The sequence below is a fragment of the Solanum pennellii genome, chromosome 2 (genome assembly GCF_001406875.1).
Source record: "Solanum pennellii chromosome 2, SPENNV200".
Lineage (NCBI taxonomy): Eukaryota > Viridiplantae > Streptophyta > Magnoliopsida > Solanales > Solanaceae > Solanum > Solanum pennellii.
In genome coordinates, this window is record NC_028638.1 from 50,365,063 (window position 1) to 50,380,878 (window position 15,816).

The 15,816-nt window shown below is 33.2% G+C and overlaps 1 protein-coding gene across 1 annotated transcript; it reads left to right on the plus strand.

Moving 5' to 3' along the window:
• The first annotated feature begins 326 nt into the window (after window positions 1-326).
• Window positions 327-11,361, plus strand: LOC107012048. The gene is made up of 14 exons (XM_015211775.2): window positions 327-566; window positions 671-755; window positions 1,125-1,235; window positions 1,499-1,596; window positions 1,705-1,788; window positions 2,208-2,344; window positions 4,104-4,176; window positions 4,262-4,307; window positions 5,782-5,891; window positions 6,113-6,220; window positions 6,322-6,381; window positions 6,667-6,728; window positions 8,531-8,843; window positions 10,011-11,361. The coding sequence occupies exons 1-14, from the start codon at window positions 504-506 to the stop codon at window positions 11,091-11,093; spliced, it is 2,433 nt and encodes an 810-aa protein (XP_015067261.1). The 5' UTR covers window positions 327-503; the 3' UTR covers window positions 11,094-11,361.
• The last annotated feature ends 4,455 nt before the right edge of the window (window positions 11,362-15,816 follow it).

The window sequence follows — 15,816 nt, forward strand, 5'->3', positions numbered from 1 at the left end:
TCGTAAATAATTTTTCTTTTAGCATCAATTATATTATGAATTTTGCTTTTGGTCTGGCTTTATTTCTGAATATTTACATGATAATTTTTTTTTTTAAATACCTTCTCTAAAAATGTTACTTGAAACAAACACTAAAAATAAAGGTTATATAACAATTTCTGAATACTCAAAGGGTTTCTTACTCTGTATATTCGAACAAAAAACACACTTACACAGGAAAAAAAATATTATGTAAGAAAAAAAAAAAAAGGAGTTTCAGAGAGATTTTATCGAAAAGGATTTGAATGTATAAAATAAAAAATTAATTTAGACATAAATTTGAAACCTAAAAGTCGAAGGTTGCCAAAAGCTTGCTCATATTAACCCAATTTTTCGACTGTGTGACCTAAATGGCTAGATCAAAGCCGCAAACGTTGTTGTCGCCAGACATGAAAGAGGCGTCTTTTTGTTGATCCCGCTCTCAAACGTCAAACCATGTTTCTTTAAATTAATTATTAAAATTCATGGCGGCGCTAGCCCAACAAACCAAACCCAATTTCTTGCTGTCGCGCTTTAAAGCCTTTCAGGTGCTAACTTGATTATCTTGTTCCTCTGATACTGTCTAATGTTATTTCGTTCAGGCAAATTGTCGAACAGTTTATAACAATTTTCTTGAATTTCCGTCTTCTAGAAATTTAATCACAACACCTACTCTAAAGCCAAATATCGGGAACAGCACTCTGCTAATATGGGTTCTGGGTCTCTGGTTGATACTGGTAATTCTTCCTTGTTCTTTTTCTTTAGTTATCTCTTTCTTGGTTCTTGGTGCAGTCATTATTGCCAAGTGTATTCTTGAATGTTCTGTAATAAACACTCAAGAATTCAAAAAAAAAAAAGCATGATGTTTTAGTATTAAACATTATAAAGTTGATGTTTTTTCAACAAGAATTTCCATGAATTCCATAAATCATTATTAACAAGAAAATCGTGCCACTGTTAAGTCCATTGTCATAATGTTCTACACACATAAAGAGCGAGGTGTTTCTTCTCCATTGCGTGTTCAGGAGTAGCAATGTTTTGCAGGTAAGATGAGTGGATTTTATGTGATAGTAGTAACACTATGATCTGTGATGATGATGATGCAGGTGAAATTGACTTCTCTAAGTGGAGGAAGCTTTACTCAAGGGAATTTGGGATAAGTAATTCCATGATACCAGCATATGCATGGACTGTTCTGAAGGGTCTCCAAAGTGGAGGTGATACTTACATATGATGCTTTGCTGTTTATCCGGATTTCTCAGTTAAAGATGGTCACTATCTAAGTTCCCAATATATTATAGTTTGCTTGCACGAAGAGTCACAAAATAAGATACTAGTTTAAGCACATTTTCCTTGGTTGTGAATGGCTTTACGATCAATTTTAACCCTTGTCGTCGCACTACTTAGTTTGCATGCATGTTCATATTTAGATATCTCACTGCGTGAAGGTTAGCCTTTGACCAAAAGTTGCAATATGCAGGGTTTGAAGCTTACTTGGTTGGTGGATGTGTCAGAGATCTAATTCTCAATAAAATACCAAAAGATTTTGATGTTATCACAACTGCAAGGCTTCCGCAGGTCTAAGATACATTCAAATAGTATCCTAATAACTAGCCAGTTATGTTTGGTTTCAACTACTTGTCCCCATGATTGTATATTTATGTTGGTCTGTTCTATTTGTCATAGATAAAAAGGTGTTTTCATCGTGCAATAATTGTTGGACGACGGTTTCCAATATGCAGAGTACATATCAAAGGTTCTATTGTGGAGGTTGGTGCAGCTTTATGATATAGATCTGTTGCACATTCTATACTTATATGTCTGTGCATGGGCATGGTCTATTTTACATTTGTATACTTATTTTTTTGTTTTAAGTAGGTAGTTGCAATAAAATGACTTAAGTGCTTTGAGAAGTGAGAAGTGAGAAGTGGTTTAGTCTTACTGTTCAAATTTATTTGTAAGTTTATCATTATTTGTAATTGTTTAATTTATTTATTTTTTTGGAATTGTTATTTGTAAATTTATCATTCTGATCAAAATTATCCATTGGTGTCTTACCTCCCTTTGAACTTACATTGGAAAGACAATATATCTGAAGTCTTTTTCTCCTAGATGGCTAGATATGTTGCTCATCCTTCACACACTATACAACTTTAATTTAGTGAAGAATTTGGGTTTCTGTCTCTCAGGTCTCAAGTTTTGATACTAAGGCAAAACCAATCGGAGAAAGTAAGAAACTTTCTATTCCGAAAATGCCAAAGAAATTTCATCAGAAAGATTTCATTCTCTGGAAGGATTCCATGCACCGAGATTTCACTGTTAACAGGTATCTCTTTATTTTTTGTTCCCTTGAGAAAATGGAGCTAAATCTAGTTTCTATTCTGTAAATTATTCCCTGGGAAAGGGGGATCTGGAAGGCTTAGTAGGTTGTTTAATTCTACTAGTGAACTCGATTTTGTCTTGGTTCCAATGCCCGGTCTGCTTCCTCTTACCACTAACCCAAAATGAATATCTATGTAGGCAGCCATAGCGCAAAGAAAAGCTGAAAAATTGGAACTCATAAAAATTGTTGTTTTATCACACATAAACATTTTATCTGAGTACTGCATTTATCTATGCTAGAAAATAATGGAAAAGATAATAATTACAGAACTATAGGAGACAGTGGGCAAAGGTCTTGATAGAAAAATGGAGGAATGCAGTGTGGCATAGAGGTGGCTGACATGTAGAGGTAGGTTCTATGCTGTCAACTGCTATGCTTGATTTATCCATGTTGTGGTCCTCAATTAATATCTAGAAACCTGTTATGGTGCTTATTTGCAATGTAGAATCATAACCTTATTTAGTAACAGGGACAAGGTATAACACGAGAAGTTTAGTAGTGAGGTGGTAGTGCAACAATGTCCTTGTGTTTCCCGTTTGTGGGATCCTTGGGAGGTGTTTCTATACTGTCTCGTGTTTTATTCCCTATGTGGGGTCCATGATGACATCATAAATGCACCTGAATACCTACTTTTGGATGAATCATCAAGCTTTATAACATCCTTTGGGATGAGAAAAGTGATTTGAGATCGGAAAGCATTGCATGCATAGAGCTCCGGTTAAGAATTTGGAACTTGGAGTTAGGATACTCCAAGGTGGGAAGTAGAAGTATGAGAATTTGTTGGCTTGATTAGTGGCTTCATTATAGGTGTAGCTAGCTATACAAGATCACTGGTTCACTTGATTTTGTCAGTTTGATCTTACCATTTAGAACAGGGCCTAATATAAAGATGAAGAACTGAAGATGGCCTTAGGCAGTGTTTGTTCTGAATTTTTTTGGGAAAAAGGTAACATTCATATGTATTGACAAAAATCAGTACATGGGTTGTACTGAAAACCATAATTACAACTTATCAACAAAACAGGATATCTGAATCTGAATTCTAAATAGAGCCAAGGATCTCAATAATAGTGTTTGTTCTGAAATTGAGTATGTTTTTTTTTTTGAACTTGGTAACTTTGAAACCGAGTATGTTGTTGATCTGGTTTCGATTAGGGAACATTTGCATTGTACAAAAAAAGCTAAAAACGTAATAGATTAAAATTTCCTAAAATCTTTATTTGCTACAAAATTTATTTATGAACAGCCAAAATAATATAAAAAGAAGCAATTTTATAAACACAATATGTTGCAAGAAAAAGGAGCTCGATTCTTATCGGGAAGCAATGTAGGTTTTTGTTGGAAACTTGTTTTAGTTTCCAGGACGGGTTCGAACCTCTGCGCTAATCCTTATCCCAATTGAACTATGAGGATCAATATTATTGGGGAGACTGTTTACATGTTAATCATTTTCTCTTGAAGAACCTCTCCACAGTTCTCTATTCTGGTGGAAAGCAACACATTCGTATTACAGTCTATAAATGCTTTTTTAAAAATAGGGACAGTCTATACATGCTTGTCTACTGTTCAAAAGTCTCTCTCTCTATATTTTTCCTGTTTATAGATCTTCTTTATCTTGTGGTGATTGATTGGATCTCTTAATTTTTTTTGGATATGTCGTGCTATTCACTCATTTTGTGTGTTCATGAAATTGTGGATACAGTTTGTTTTTTGATCCGTCCGTGAATACAATCTATGATTATGCCAATGCAATAGTGGACTTGAAATCTTTACAGGTGAAAATTATTTTACTTCAAATATGTGAAGGTCTCATTTTGATGTGTTTTGGAATTTACAAAGTCTTTTGCCATATTTATGCAGTTAAGGACTTTAGTACCAGCACACTTGTCATTTGAAGAGGATTGTGGTAGGTGCAACTATTTTAGAGATGTGCCTTGACTTGAGAATTGGAACTATATTTCTTGCATTGTACATTCATATTCATCCTGTTGTTTTTTGTTAATATAGCCAAGCCCAACTAGTTTGAGATTGAGCCTAGTTGTTGTTATATAGTTCTTGAAGATGACAAAGAAGTGACATGTTAGCCAAGGATATTGTTGGATTTAAGACGACGGTTATTATTAGAAACAAATTGTTACTCAGTTGAAAATCTGATAATCCTTCCGTTTCAAAAAGAATGGTCTAGTTTGACTTGGCACGGAATTTTAGAAAAGAAATAAGACTTTTTAATCTTGTGGTCCTAAATTAAAGTAATGTCAAATGTACCAAAATGCCCTTTAATCTTGTGGTCTTGAATATACCACGTGGAAAGCTAAAATTAAAATGTTTAACCAAAAAAGAAAGAGGTCATTCTTTTTTAAACTGACTAAAAAAGAAAGGAGGTCATTCTTTTTGAAACAGAGGGAGTACTTGTTTTAGATTGTACACAGTATGTCCAGTTTTTTAATACAATAAGTCAAATATCTGACCAAAAATAGACGCGCCTAAACATTTAAATAACTGTTATTCATTGTTCTACAAATCTTTGTATTACAGCTCCTGCATAACTTGTTTGTGAAGAAAGGGATCCCTCTGTATCAGATCATGAATGCAGGATTGTATTTTAAGTAATATATGGTGGAGGGATCATTCTTGTTGAGATTATGTCTGAAGTGGGGTTTGTCTGTTGTCAAAGGAGGGATTAGCTAGGTGTTTTATTTAAGTCCGCGGAAGGAATGAGGAACATGGATATTTTGAATGGGGCTTATTGTTTCATCAGAGAAAGGTTGGCTTTGTTGCTTGTGCTCCTTGGTTGGGAGAGAGAAAGTGTGCTGGTGTAAAGGGGCAGAGTGGTGCTTGAAGATGTGGGTGATAATGCTCCCTAGGTGAATTGAGGGAGGTGAACGTGCCATTAGGCATAAAGGTGGAGTAACTGGATGAGTTGAAGAGTTTGGTGAAAAGTTTTGACGGAAAAGGTCATATTCTTCATTCCATCAATCATTAAAAAAATATTCTTTATGTGCTTTGAGAAAACACTATCCCATCGACTCCATCTATCGTGAGCCAACTGAACATCATTCCTTATGTCAGGTGAACATGAGAAGCGTTTTCAGAGGTCTTACTAGTAGTAACAATAGGCATTTCTAAAAGTTTAGGAGGGAGGTCGTAGGGCTGGTGAATTGAAAAAATAGAAGACGAGTCACATGAAATCTAAGTTGTGTGGACTCTTCACTTTTGATGCCACACCCATGTCTGATTCTCCAAAATACACTACTTTTGGAGAATCCGACAAGCACCCATTGACATTTTTGAAGAGACCGAGCAACATAACATGAACTTACCCTGATGCCCTCCTTTTATCATTTTTGATGGAACTGATCCTGGATTTTCTTTTTCCTCAGCAAGGATCTTGCGTGGCTTGAGACTGGCTGCTCGCCTCAAGTTGTCCTTTTCAAAGGAGATTGAAATTGCTATGCACAAACTCTCACCGTCCATAATGATATTGAACAAGGTATGAACAATCAATTCATGTAAACCATTGTTAACTTATTTAATTATCTCTGTTTGTTCTTTTAACCCTCCTAAGGTTTAGCTTTCTCTATGCTTTTATGCCTTCTCATAACCTGACAGTCCTGATGCTAAAAAAGATTCCTAACCACACTGAAATCTTTCTATATTACTGCTTCTTGGTTAGTCGTTTTTTCCTGCATGCTCTCAATTTTTCTTGTGCAGTCTAGACTAATGATGGAAGTCAACTATATGCTTTCGTATGGAGCTGCAGAGCCTTCTCTTTCTTTACTTCAGAGATACAACATCCTTGGAATGCTGCTACCATTTCATGTATGTCATATTGTTTCATTTCATTTTGGTATATGATGTGACTTCCATGATTTTTTGGTTCAGGACAGTAGCTTATGCTTGACTAAATGTGTCATTTACAGGCAGCACACCTTGCTCAACAGTCTAACAAACAGTTGAGTGAAAGTTCTGTTATGCTGATGGTATATCTTCGTATCTTGTATTTTTTTTTTATACTCAATAAATTTGTATAATTCCTTCTATGTGCTTCCTCACTTATTTGATGTCAACTCTTCCCATGTTTGTGTACATATTTTCTATGGACTACTTGTTTCCATGCATCCTCCTGAAGTCTAACTTTTCCCCCCATATGTGAGCACATGCATGCACTTGTCGGGGCATATTTTTCTTTTTGCCTGATGCATGTTTTTTGTTGAGTTTTTAGTAGTGTTTCACGCATCAAATTTATTGGTCTGAACATTTTGCAGAAACTGTTTTCCAGTTTGGATCAACTAGTCACCTGTGATCGACCTTCTCATGATAGTTTGTGGTAAGTTGAGTTAATTTCTAGCCATTGGTGGAGAAAGTTTGTGTAAGCTGATACATTTTTGAACTAAGTATAACATCTGGCCTTGTTAACTGATATTTTTTGGGTTCTTTTCTTTTGAGATGGGTGCTTTGTTCAGCCTTGTAACAATTACTCCAGTTACCTTAATCCATATATTGCAGTAGCTCTCTTGTATGGTTGAACTTTTTCCATTTTATTTGACATATCTTTCAGAATATGGTTACTTGAGTCTTGATAACTCTGCTGGATTTTGTTTTTGAGTCACTAATGTTACTTCATTTCCTTGCTTGTCATGTTCTTCCTAAAGTGAGGATTTTTGTCTGACTATTATTATTAATAGTGTTCACTGTCATTTTGGGAGCTGCATTCACATATGAGGTGTTTTTCAATGGTTCTGGACGAAACCTCTATTACTTGAGTATGACCCTGCATGGGGGCAAAAAAAGTTAAATAAATAAATAAATAAACATTTTACTTGAGTGAATAATATAAACCCCCTCCGCCCAAACTATCACCATTTTGTGAGTTATATACCTAGAAGTTCTAAACTACTGGGGTTTCACCTATCTTGTTCGATCATCATAGCTTATAGATTTATAGGAAAGTTTTCTTTCTCTTTTGGTCCCGAGTGTTGATGTTTGCCGTAGATATCATTGTTTGGTCAACTTGAAGGTTCAGTGCTTTTATAGCTTAGGGTAGAATATTTGGAGTTTTAACTTTTGATTTGTTTTATGCTTCAAAGTAAAGTTCTTAACACCCATGTTTCGGATTTTGTTCTCGTGTGGTCGTCCTATACTACTCTTTTATTATGATGTAAGTTGTTTTTGGTTTAAGATCTCCCTTGTTTACGGTTTCTTAGCAATCAGAGGCCTGCTAGAATGCCACTTGTTTATAAGCACTGGCAAATGGAAACACCTCTTTCACCTTCTCAGTAAAAATGGGAACACCTCTTCTGGTTTTGGGCCTTTTGGCAACTTGCATTTCATTTCACATGCCAAGGCAATTCACACTGAATACAGTGATGAATGTGGTAAAGAAACAAAAGGAAATTGTTGTTTTGGAGAACAAAAACAACACAAGCAAAGTGCTAACTCCTGATTTCACCTAGCTGGCTTATATAATAAGAGAGAGAGAGAGAGAGAGAGAGAGCATCGGGAACAGAAATCGAGCTATCCTCGTTTTGTCATTATACTCTGTATTCACATTCTGGACTATCTCTACGGCACATCGTGCTGCCTCTTCCTATATCAAAAGCCTAGGTTGGGATCATCCTTTGTTATGCATCTTAGATTGGTACTGCTACTCTGCTCCTGCATTTAGCATTTAAATTGACAAGTAGGAGCATTTGGACATATCAAGTGTTGAAGAACTCATGTATGTTCAACACTATAGGGAGTGTGATGGTAGATTTAAACTGGGGAAGACAATGGCATGGTCCTTATTGTTTTTGTTACCATTCTCATAAAATAGCATGGCCATTATTGTGCATTGCTTGATTATAATTTTGAGCTTGGTGTATTTCATGGTTCTATAGCGCATTTTGACTACATCCAGCCCTGTGAAACCCGGGGAGTCATGTTAATAGTTCACTATTACCATAGCTGCTCATAAGTCATAATCTGGATTTCTGCAATCAAACTAGTCTGCTAATTTTTAATTCACTGGTGTTATCGCCTTTTGAAAGTCTATTGGATGATTCAGGCTTGAGCTAGTGTTGAGAAATTGGCTTCTAGTGACTAAGATTCTTGACAATGTTTTTCCTTTTGATTGATGTATGTGAGCAGGGTTGCACTCTTGGCGTTTCATCTGGCACTAATCAATGATCCTCAAGGGGCATTTGTCGTCCTTACTTTTGCTTCTGTGTTGTACCATGGGAATTGGAAGGAAGGTGTTAAATTTGCTAGAAGACATTCTGATGCTGCATCTATTTATGTACCTGAAATTTCAGATTCCCAAGGCTCCATATCAGATGATGAGCTTGTGGAAAGAGTTACAGAGCTGGCAGTGCTAGTGCAAAATTCTTTAGACATTTTGACTGACAAGGACAGCCTCCAGGAAGCAATGTCCAAGTTCCCAGGTTCCCCATGCTCTGGTTTGGTAAGTAAACTTACTAAAGTTTCTAGGCTCCACATCAAGGCACGCGAATGGAAAGAAATCACCTAGTTTTTTTTTTCAACTCCACTGAGATTTGAACTCATGCGGTCCTTGTCTAACGAACGACGACTTTTCGATTCTTCACTTCAAGGAGTAGAGTCGCTGCCCAATGCTACCTATAAAAGAAAAAGTATCGACCACTAGGTCCCGATCAATTCTACCTTTTTCATTATCCAACGCTCATGCGTCCCCTTTCTCCCACTCTTTTTAAGCTTTCAATGGAGCCTTCATAGCTCTTGGGTGCTTGCTATTCCATATTACATTTGGTCATAATGTAATGGGTAGGATCCCAGATTGCAGATCTGCAGGTGTTCTGGTTGGAAGACTTATCCAGAGATAAAGTCGAAATAGTTTGGCTTATCTTCCATAACACCTCATTTGTTTATACCTTGATGTTAAGGCGTTTATAACCTCTTTGAAGCTGGTGCATTGCACTGCATAAGAGCGCTTACAATGATTTAAACCCCTGCTGCTTACATAGGATCTGAAGTAGTATTGACTGATCGGATCATCTTTTGGTTTAGCAAAACTAGTTTTTCATATTCACAAGGAGCAGATTATCCACGGTTTTCTATCCCCCTCATCTAAGGGGAGAAAAGGGAACATAATGGCCCACCATCACAGGAATCTCCAAGCCCCGAGCTTCGTATAAAGTCAAAAAAAGGTGACATGTAGCGAAAGGTGGAGTGATGATATTTTCTGCAATCAAGATGGCCTCATATTTCCCACTTTTGTCGAAGAGTGTTCTTTATTTGGTTACATTTTCAATGTATGGCTTTCATTCAACTTTTCTAGGTATTTCGGACAAGTTACACTTGGACTAAAATTTAACACTCTCTCCACATCTATAACGCCTCGTTATATTCATCGGGAAATCACCTCAGCTTTTACACTGAAGAGATGGTGATTTAGCAGAAGCTCCTCCTCTGCCAACAGTATCCCTGTTTAGTCATGATTCTTCTTCGTGCTTTGAATAAATAAGAACAAGCAGTGTCTAAAAATTGTCAATTTCTTGGTGAAGTGTTCATCGTTTTTAAAGTCTGCAGTGGTGATTGCTCTATTATTATTGTAGACATTGATTGGCTATTTAATGAGATATTTTATATTCAGGTGTTTGTATCTAAGAACATGAGGAAGGTCGTTGAAGTAATTTTTGACGTTCTGATAGAAGATGTTAGATCTCTCAAAACCATGAGGAATAGTTTTGAGATAGATTATACTCTGCTTGGGAAAGGACAAACGCATGAGACAAGGTTCGTTCTCGGTAAAGTCATCCTTGATACGATAGCTCCTGGGGTCGTTCCAGTCAGTGAAGTGATCAAACACACCCTGGTTAAAGTGGATGCTCAATGGAGTAAAAATGCTCCAAAGGAGAATATGGGTGGAAATGTGAAGTTCAAGAAAAGGAAGTTCACGTCTGAAGATGATCATCATCCCAATGCAAGTTCTGAAATTAAACATAATAGAGATGAGAAGCAGAACACGGTTATTGCCAAGCAATCCAAGGAGAAGCGTATTGAGAAGCATGATAATGAATCTGTGAGTCAGAAACTGGATAACGGGGATGCAGTAACTAAGAAAAAAAGTAAGGGCGAGCAGAGTGAATTGCCACAGAATGGAACAAGAATGGTGCTTGATGGAGTGAGGCATCCAGTGCCGTCTCACAAAAAAGAGCAAAAGGGAGGCGATGAATATCAGCAGACTTCTGCAAACCATTTGAAACTTGTACACAATGTTGTCAATGGTGCAACTACCAAGCAGCACAAGGTGAAAGAGAAGCGTATTGAGAAGCATGATAATGAATCTGTGAGTCCGAAACTGGATAACGGGGATGCAGTAACTAAGAAAAAAAGTAAGGGCGAGCAGAGTGAATTGCCACAGAATGGAACAAGAATGGTGCTTGAAGGAGTGAGGCATCCAGTGCCGTCTCACAACAAAGAGCAAAAGGGAGGCGATAAATATCAGCAGACTTCTGCAAATCATTTGAAACTTATACACAATGTTGTCAATGTTGCAACTACCAAGCAGCACAAGGTGAAAGAGAAGCGTGATTCCCCACAAGAACAGAACGAAGAAAAGATTGAGTCGTTACATAGCAGAAAACTGGATATGAAGGGTGGTAAGTTGGCTTCGGATGAGAAGAGTAAACCAAAAGCTGGAAAGCTAACACTTTCAGATCTTTTCAGGAGGTGAGTTTAAACTGTATCTTGTAAAATCATATCCTCTTCAAAAGAGGAGCAAGAGCTGTGTCTTACCTTGTTTACCCCCCCTTTTTTTTTTACCATAGGAGTGTCTAGATCTCATGTACATGGCAATAGAATGAGCCGTAATTGCCATTTTTTTACTGTGACATGGTAATTAGTTATTATTATTACATATCAATTGGGTGGCTTCGATTTTAGTGGTAGTTTCATTTTCATGTTTGAAGTACTCTTCTCTTATCTTCTTGTCATTCATTTCATGGTAAGCTGTCTTCAGTGTTTCATTTCATCTCCCTCTTATCATTATAATTTTTACTGCTTGCTTTCGCTACGAAAAAATAATAATACCTAGCGGCAAAATATAAAGTATTCTCTCTGTCCAATAATAGTTGTTTATTATTAATTTTTGTATACTTCATAAAAAATTATAATTATAAATAAAAGAGTAATTTTACTATATCATCCTTTAAATATAATAAATGCAATGGGAAAATAAGTATAAATATAAAATTATCTATTGATTTCATATAGCAAATGAGTATTGTTGAATATTTTAAAATAATAGAACGATCGTTGAATAATGGTCACGTGCCTTTAACAGATTACCAAATGCACACATGGTCCTTAATTTCTCAGACTGTGTCAGAACGTATTCCCCACTTTTTTTTTTCAAATTTTCCAATGTAAGGAATAACTATGGGAGAAAATGTTTTTAAGAATTTGGGTTTTGTTAGAGTTAATGAAGACAAGTAGGTGATAGGTGAGGATTACATGTTAAAAAGAAAAAAAGGAGGAAAAGTACAGTTGAGACGATGAGGATTGACATCTCACTGAAAATAATGGAAGTTTTTTACTCCGATCAAATTTGAATTTTGAATATAAAATAAAAAATGCATTACCTTATAATTGAACTTTTAGAAATCGAGGGTATGAAGACACTTTTGATAAAATATTTTACTCTAAAGTAAGACTTTTCGATACAAATTCAAATTAGTTAAATTCTTAACTAAATATCAAATATCAAGTTAGAAATATATATATATAAAAAAAAAAAGGAAGTTTCCTCATTCTCACGTATAAATCATTGGATTATAACTTTAATTCAATCATGCAGAGGAGATTCACTTTAAAATTGACATTATAAAGCATGTCGGAACATGCCTGCTACACTAATTATATGCACTCATATAAGACAATAATTAGTAGTAGTAAATTTCATAATATAAGACAATAATTAGTAGTAGTAAATTTCATAAATCACTTACAGACCAAAAGGCACACTGTGATTATTCAAGAGCATTTTAAAGTACTATTAATAGGTCACTATTTTAAATTTCACACGCATTTTATTTTTATTTAATATTTTTTTAAGTCAAAATTTTTGATTAATGAATATGAGTTAATTTATTTTGATTAATTAATTTGGCCAGTGAACATGTATTATTTATTTAATTTTTCTATGTTGGTTAAATATATATTTTTAAAGCTAATAACTCACAAGGGTGGTAAAATAAGAATAAAAATATAATTTATGTATTGATTTTATGAAATGATAAATATTATGGACCAACTATTTATAATAAGAATGACATATAAAAAAGAATGAAGGAGTAATACAATCCGCGATAGTTAAACAATTTATGGCTTTCCGTTTATGAACCTCCATATTTATGCTCATAAACCCATTTTACTTCCTCCGGTTCATTTTAATTGTCGTATTTATTAAAAGTAATAATTATTTTAAAAATTAAGATATAATTAATTATTTATTTTCATCTCCAGTACTCAATAAATTGAGAGAGATTCGAGTGTTATAAAAGAGAATAACATTTAAATTGAAATTAAAGAGTAAATATTATCCTTTTAATTAATATTTTATTAAGAAACATGCAAGAAAAAATACGTCAAGCAAAATAGATCAAAGAAATAATAAATTGATTTATTTTTAGTATATGTTAACTTAAGAAACGCCGGACAGAGATTTCTTTCATGTTTGTTTTGTAATACTAATGGTAAATATTATTCTTATAATTAGATTGAAATATAAAAATTCTATCTTGTTAAAAAAGTAATGTCATAAACCTTGCCTTAAAATACTTTGTGCTACACAATTAATGCAAAAAGCTTTTGCATTATTGCATCTATCTAATTGATAAGATTAAGGGAAAATTATTTGCTTATAACATTTGAATTTTATTTTCTCCTTTAGTCTTAAATCAATATAAAAGTTAAAATTAGGAATTTGAATTTCGAATTAAGAATTGGTAAGGCTAGTATTTGTAATTCTAGCAATTTATAGTGTATCTACTGCGTTGGTTTTTCAATTAATGCCATTTCAATTTTTATTTTTTTGTTATCATTACGAGAGTTAAATAGTATCTGTTAAGTTTTGACCATAATATTTTTAGGAAAAATTACATAAATTAATACATTTTAAAAAATAATTACAGATTTTAGCGATACTTTTTGTTTATTACCATTTATAGCAATACTGTGATAAATCTGTAATATGTATTAAAAGTGAATTATTTATGCAATATATTTGAATTATAATTGTTTTTGAAATATATTGTGTTTGTTTGATAAAAAATGGTCACATTGTATTATAAGTGTATTAAAATGTGTGATAAATATATTATCCATCATTAAAACTTGTATTATATGTGAATAATAAATTGTTCTTTGTAATATGTATTAAAATTGTATTATAAATGAATTAAAAGCGATCAAGTGAAAAAAAATATTGTTGCTATAAATGGTAAATATTTTATTATTATAGCACATTTATGTAAGTTTAAATATTTTCAATTATTAATTATTTTGACCAGTACTCTTTATATAATTTCCAAATATGTACTTATATTTTTATGAAAATCTTTTGTCTAAATTTAATTAAAATATTAATGACTATGATCCTCGTATTTCAAATCTAGTCAAATAAATTAAAACAGATTGAGCATTAACTAATGAATTCAAATTCTTTTTTAAAAAACTAAATAAAACAAATCTTTTCTATCTTCTATTTCTGCATAAATGACTTGACCTTATAATTACATAGCTACGTTATTCTGACTTCTTTAATATTCCTAAATTTTGCAATTAAGGTTGCAAATCGATTTAACTTCATGATAATCAACTCTCAATTTAACTTTTTTATGTGTGATTTAATCTACTTTCAAAATTAAAATTTTACACATAAATCAGTTGTCTATTTTATCTCAATTCAATTTACAAGCCAACTTCAATAACGTTAACATGGTTCAAGTCAATGTAAAAATTAATTTGACATTATTTAACTTTGTGGTGTAACAATTATAATGGGTTGTCACATTTAATAAAGTTAATATCAGTTATGAACCACATTGTCATAAATTTTAACGGATATCTTCTAACAGGTCTCTGGAAGTACTTAGAAAATATTTTTTATTAGATTATTCAATTTGAAATATTGTGTATCAAGCATGGTTGAATTAATGCACTTGTCTTTAGCAAGTGTTTGTTGTATAATTTATTTGATGTCAATCATAGTCTTACAGTAAGATTATCTCATTTAAAAGTTACTACGATAAATTTATAATTATGTTGTCATAAAATTCTTGATTTTTGTATGAAGAAATTCATAACGTACCTATGCAAACACGGTTCAAAACTATTTGTAACGTAATTCATTCAGCCACAATAATTGTACATAGGGCTGTTTTATTTTAAATTTACACGAGTTTATAATTACGTTATCATAAATTTTTAGATAATAACATATCGTACATAATCAAGATTGAAAATGCGTCATTGATTAATTACGTACGAACGACAAAATCTAACTAGTACTTAAGTAAGCATGAGTAAAAAGCACACTTCCAATTAAGGTAATGAAATTGTCTTTGGTGCCAATAATTATATGCAATTCATCCAATCATAAGTGTTATAAGTACATACTATTATATACATAATCAAGATTGAAATTCTAAATACATTTTGACGAATCATTATTATTATGTACGAACAACAAAAATTAGTTAACTAACCGATAATAAGTAACTATAATGTTAATATGTTCGTCTTTAGTAAGTCTCATGTATGCTCAAAAGCAATATAATTGTGTATCATGTATAATAGGTTTTCGAATCTTTATTAGTTCTATGAGTTTATAATTCGGTTGTCATAAACTATTAGATAACGCATTACACACAATTAAGATTGAAATAACAAATACATCTCAACAAATTATTGATTAGTGTCTGAACAACAAAGATTAACTAGCTTCCATTTTTACTTATCTAGTATACATAAGTAAGAGATAATTTATTATTTAAGTCCTAATATACCCTTGTTATTAAGTAAAATCATTTTTTTAAATATTGAAGTTATTATAATTATAATTTTATGTATCACTCCATTTTTTGAAATGTATCAAATTAATATCAAACATGTAAATATGGACGAATAAAGTAATTAACTAATCATAAGTAACATGCACATTTTCAACTAACACTAAGACATAGACAAATAAAGGAAAAGGGTACAAGTCATTTCACACACAAAATTTAGTGCAATATTAGTTCATATTTTTTGTCACATTCCACAAAAAGTTTCATCATTTTTTCTTGAAACTCTTAGCAAGAGGAGCCAAAATAAGTGGAGCCCTAGCCCAAAAGTGTAAAGTGGGCAAGAGCGTATAGAATGAATGGGTCTTCTAAAAAGTGCAAATCTCAATA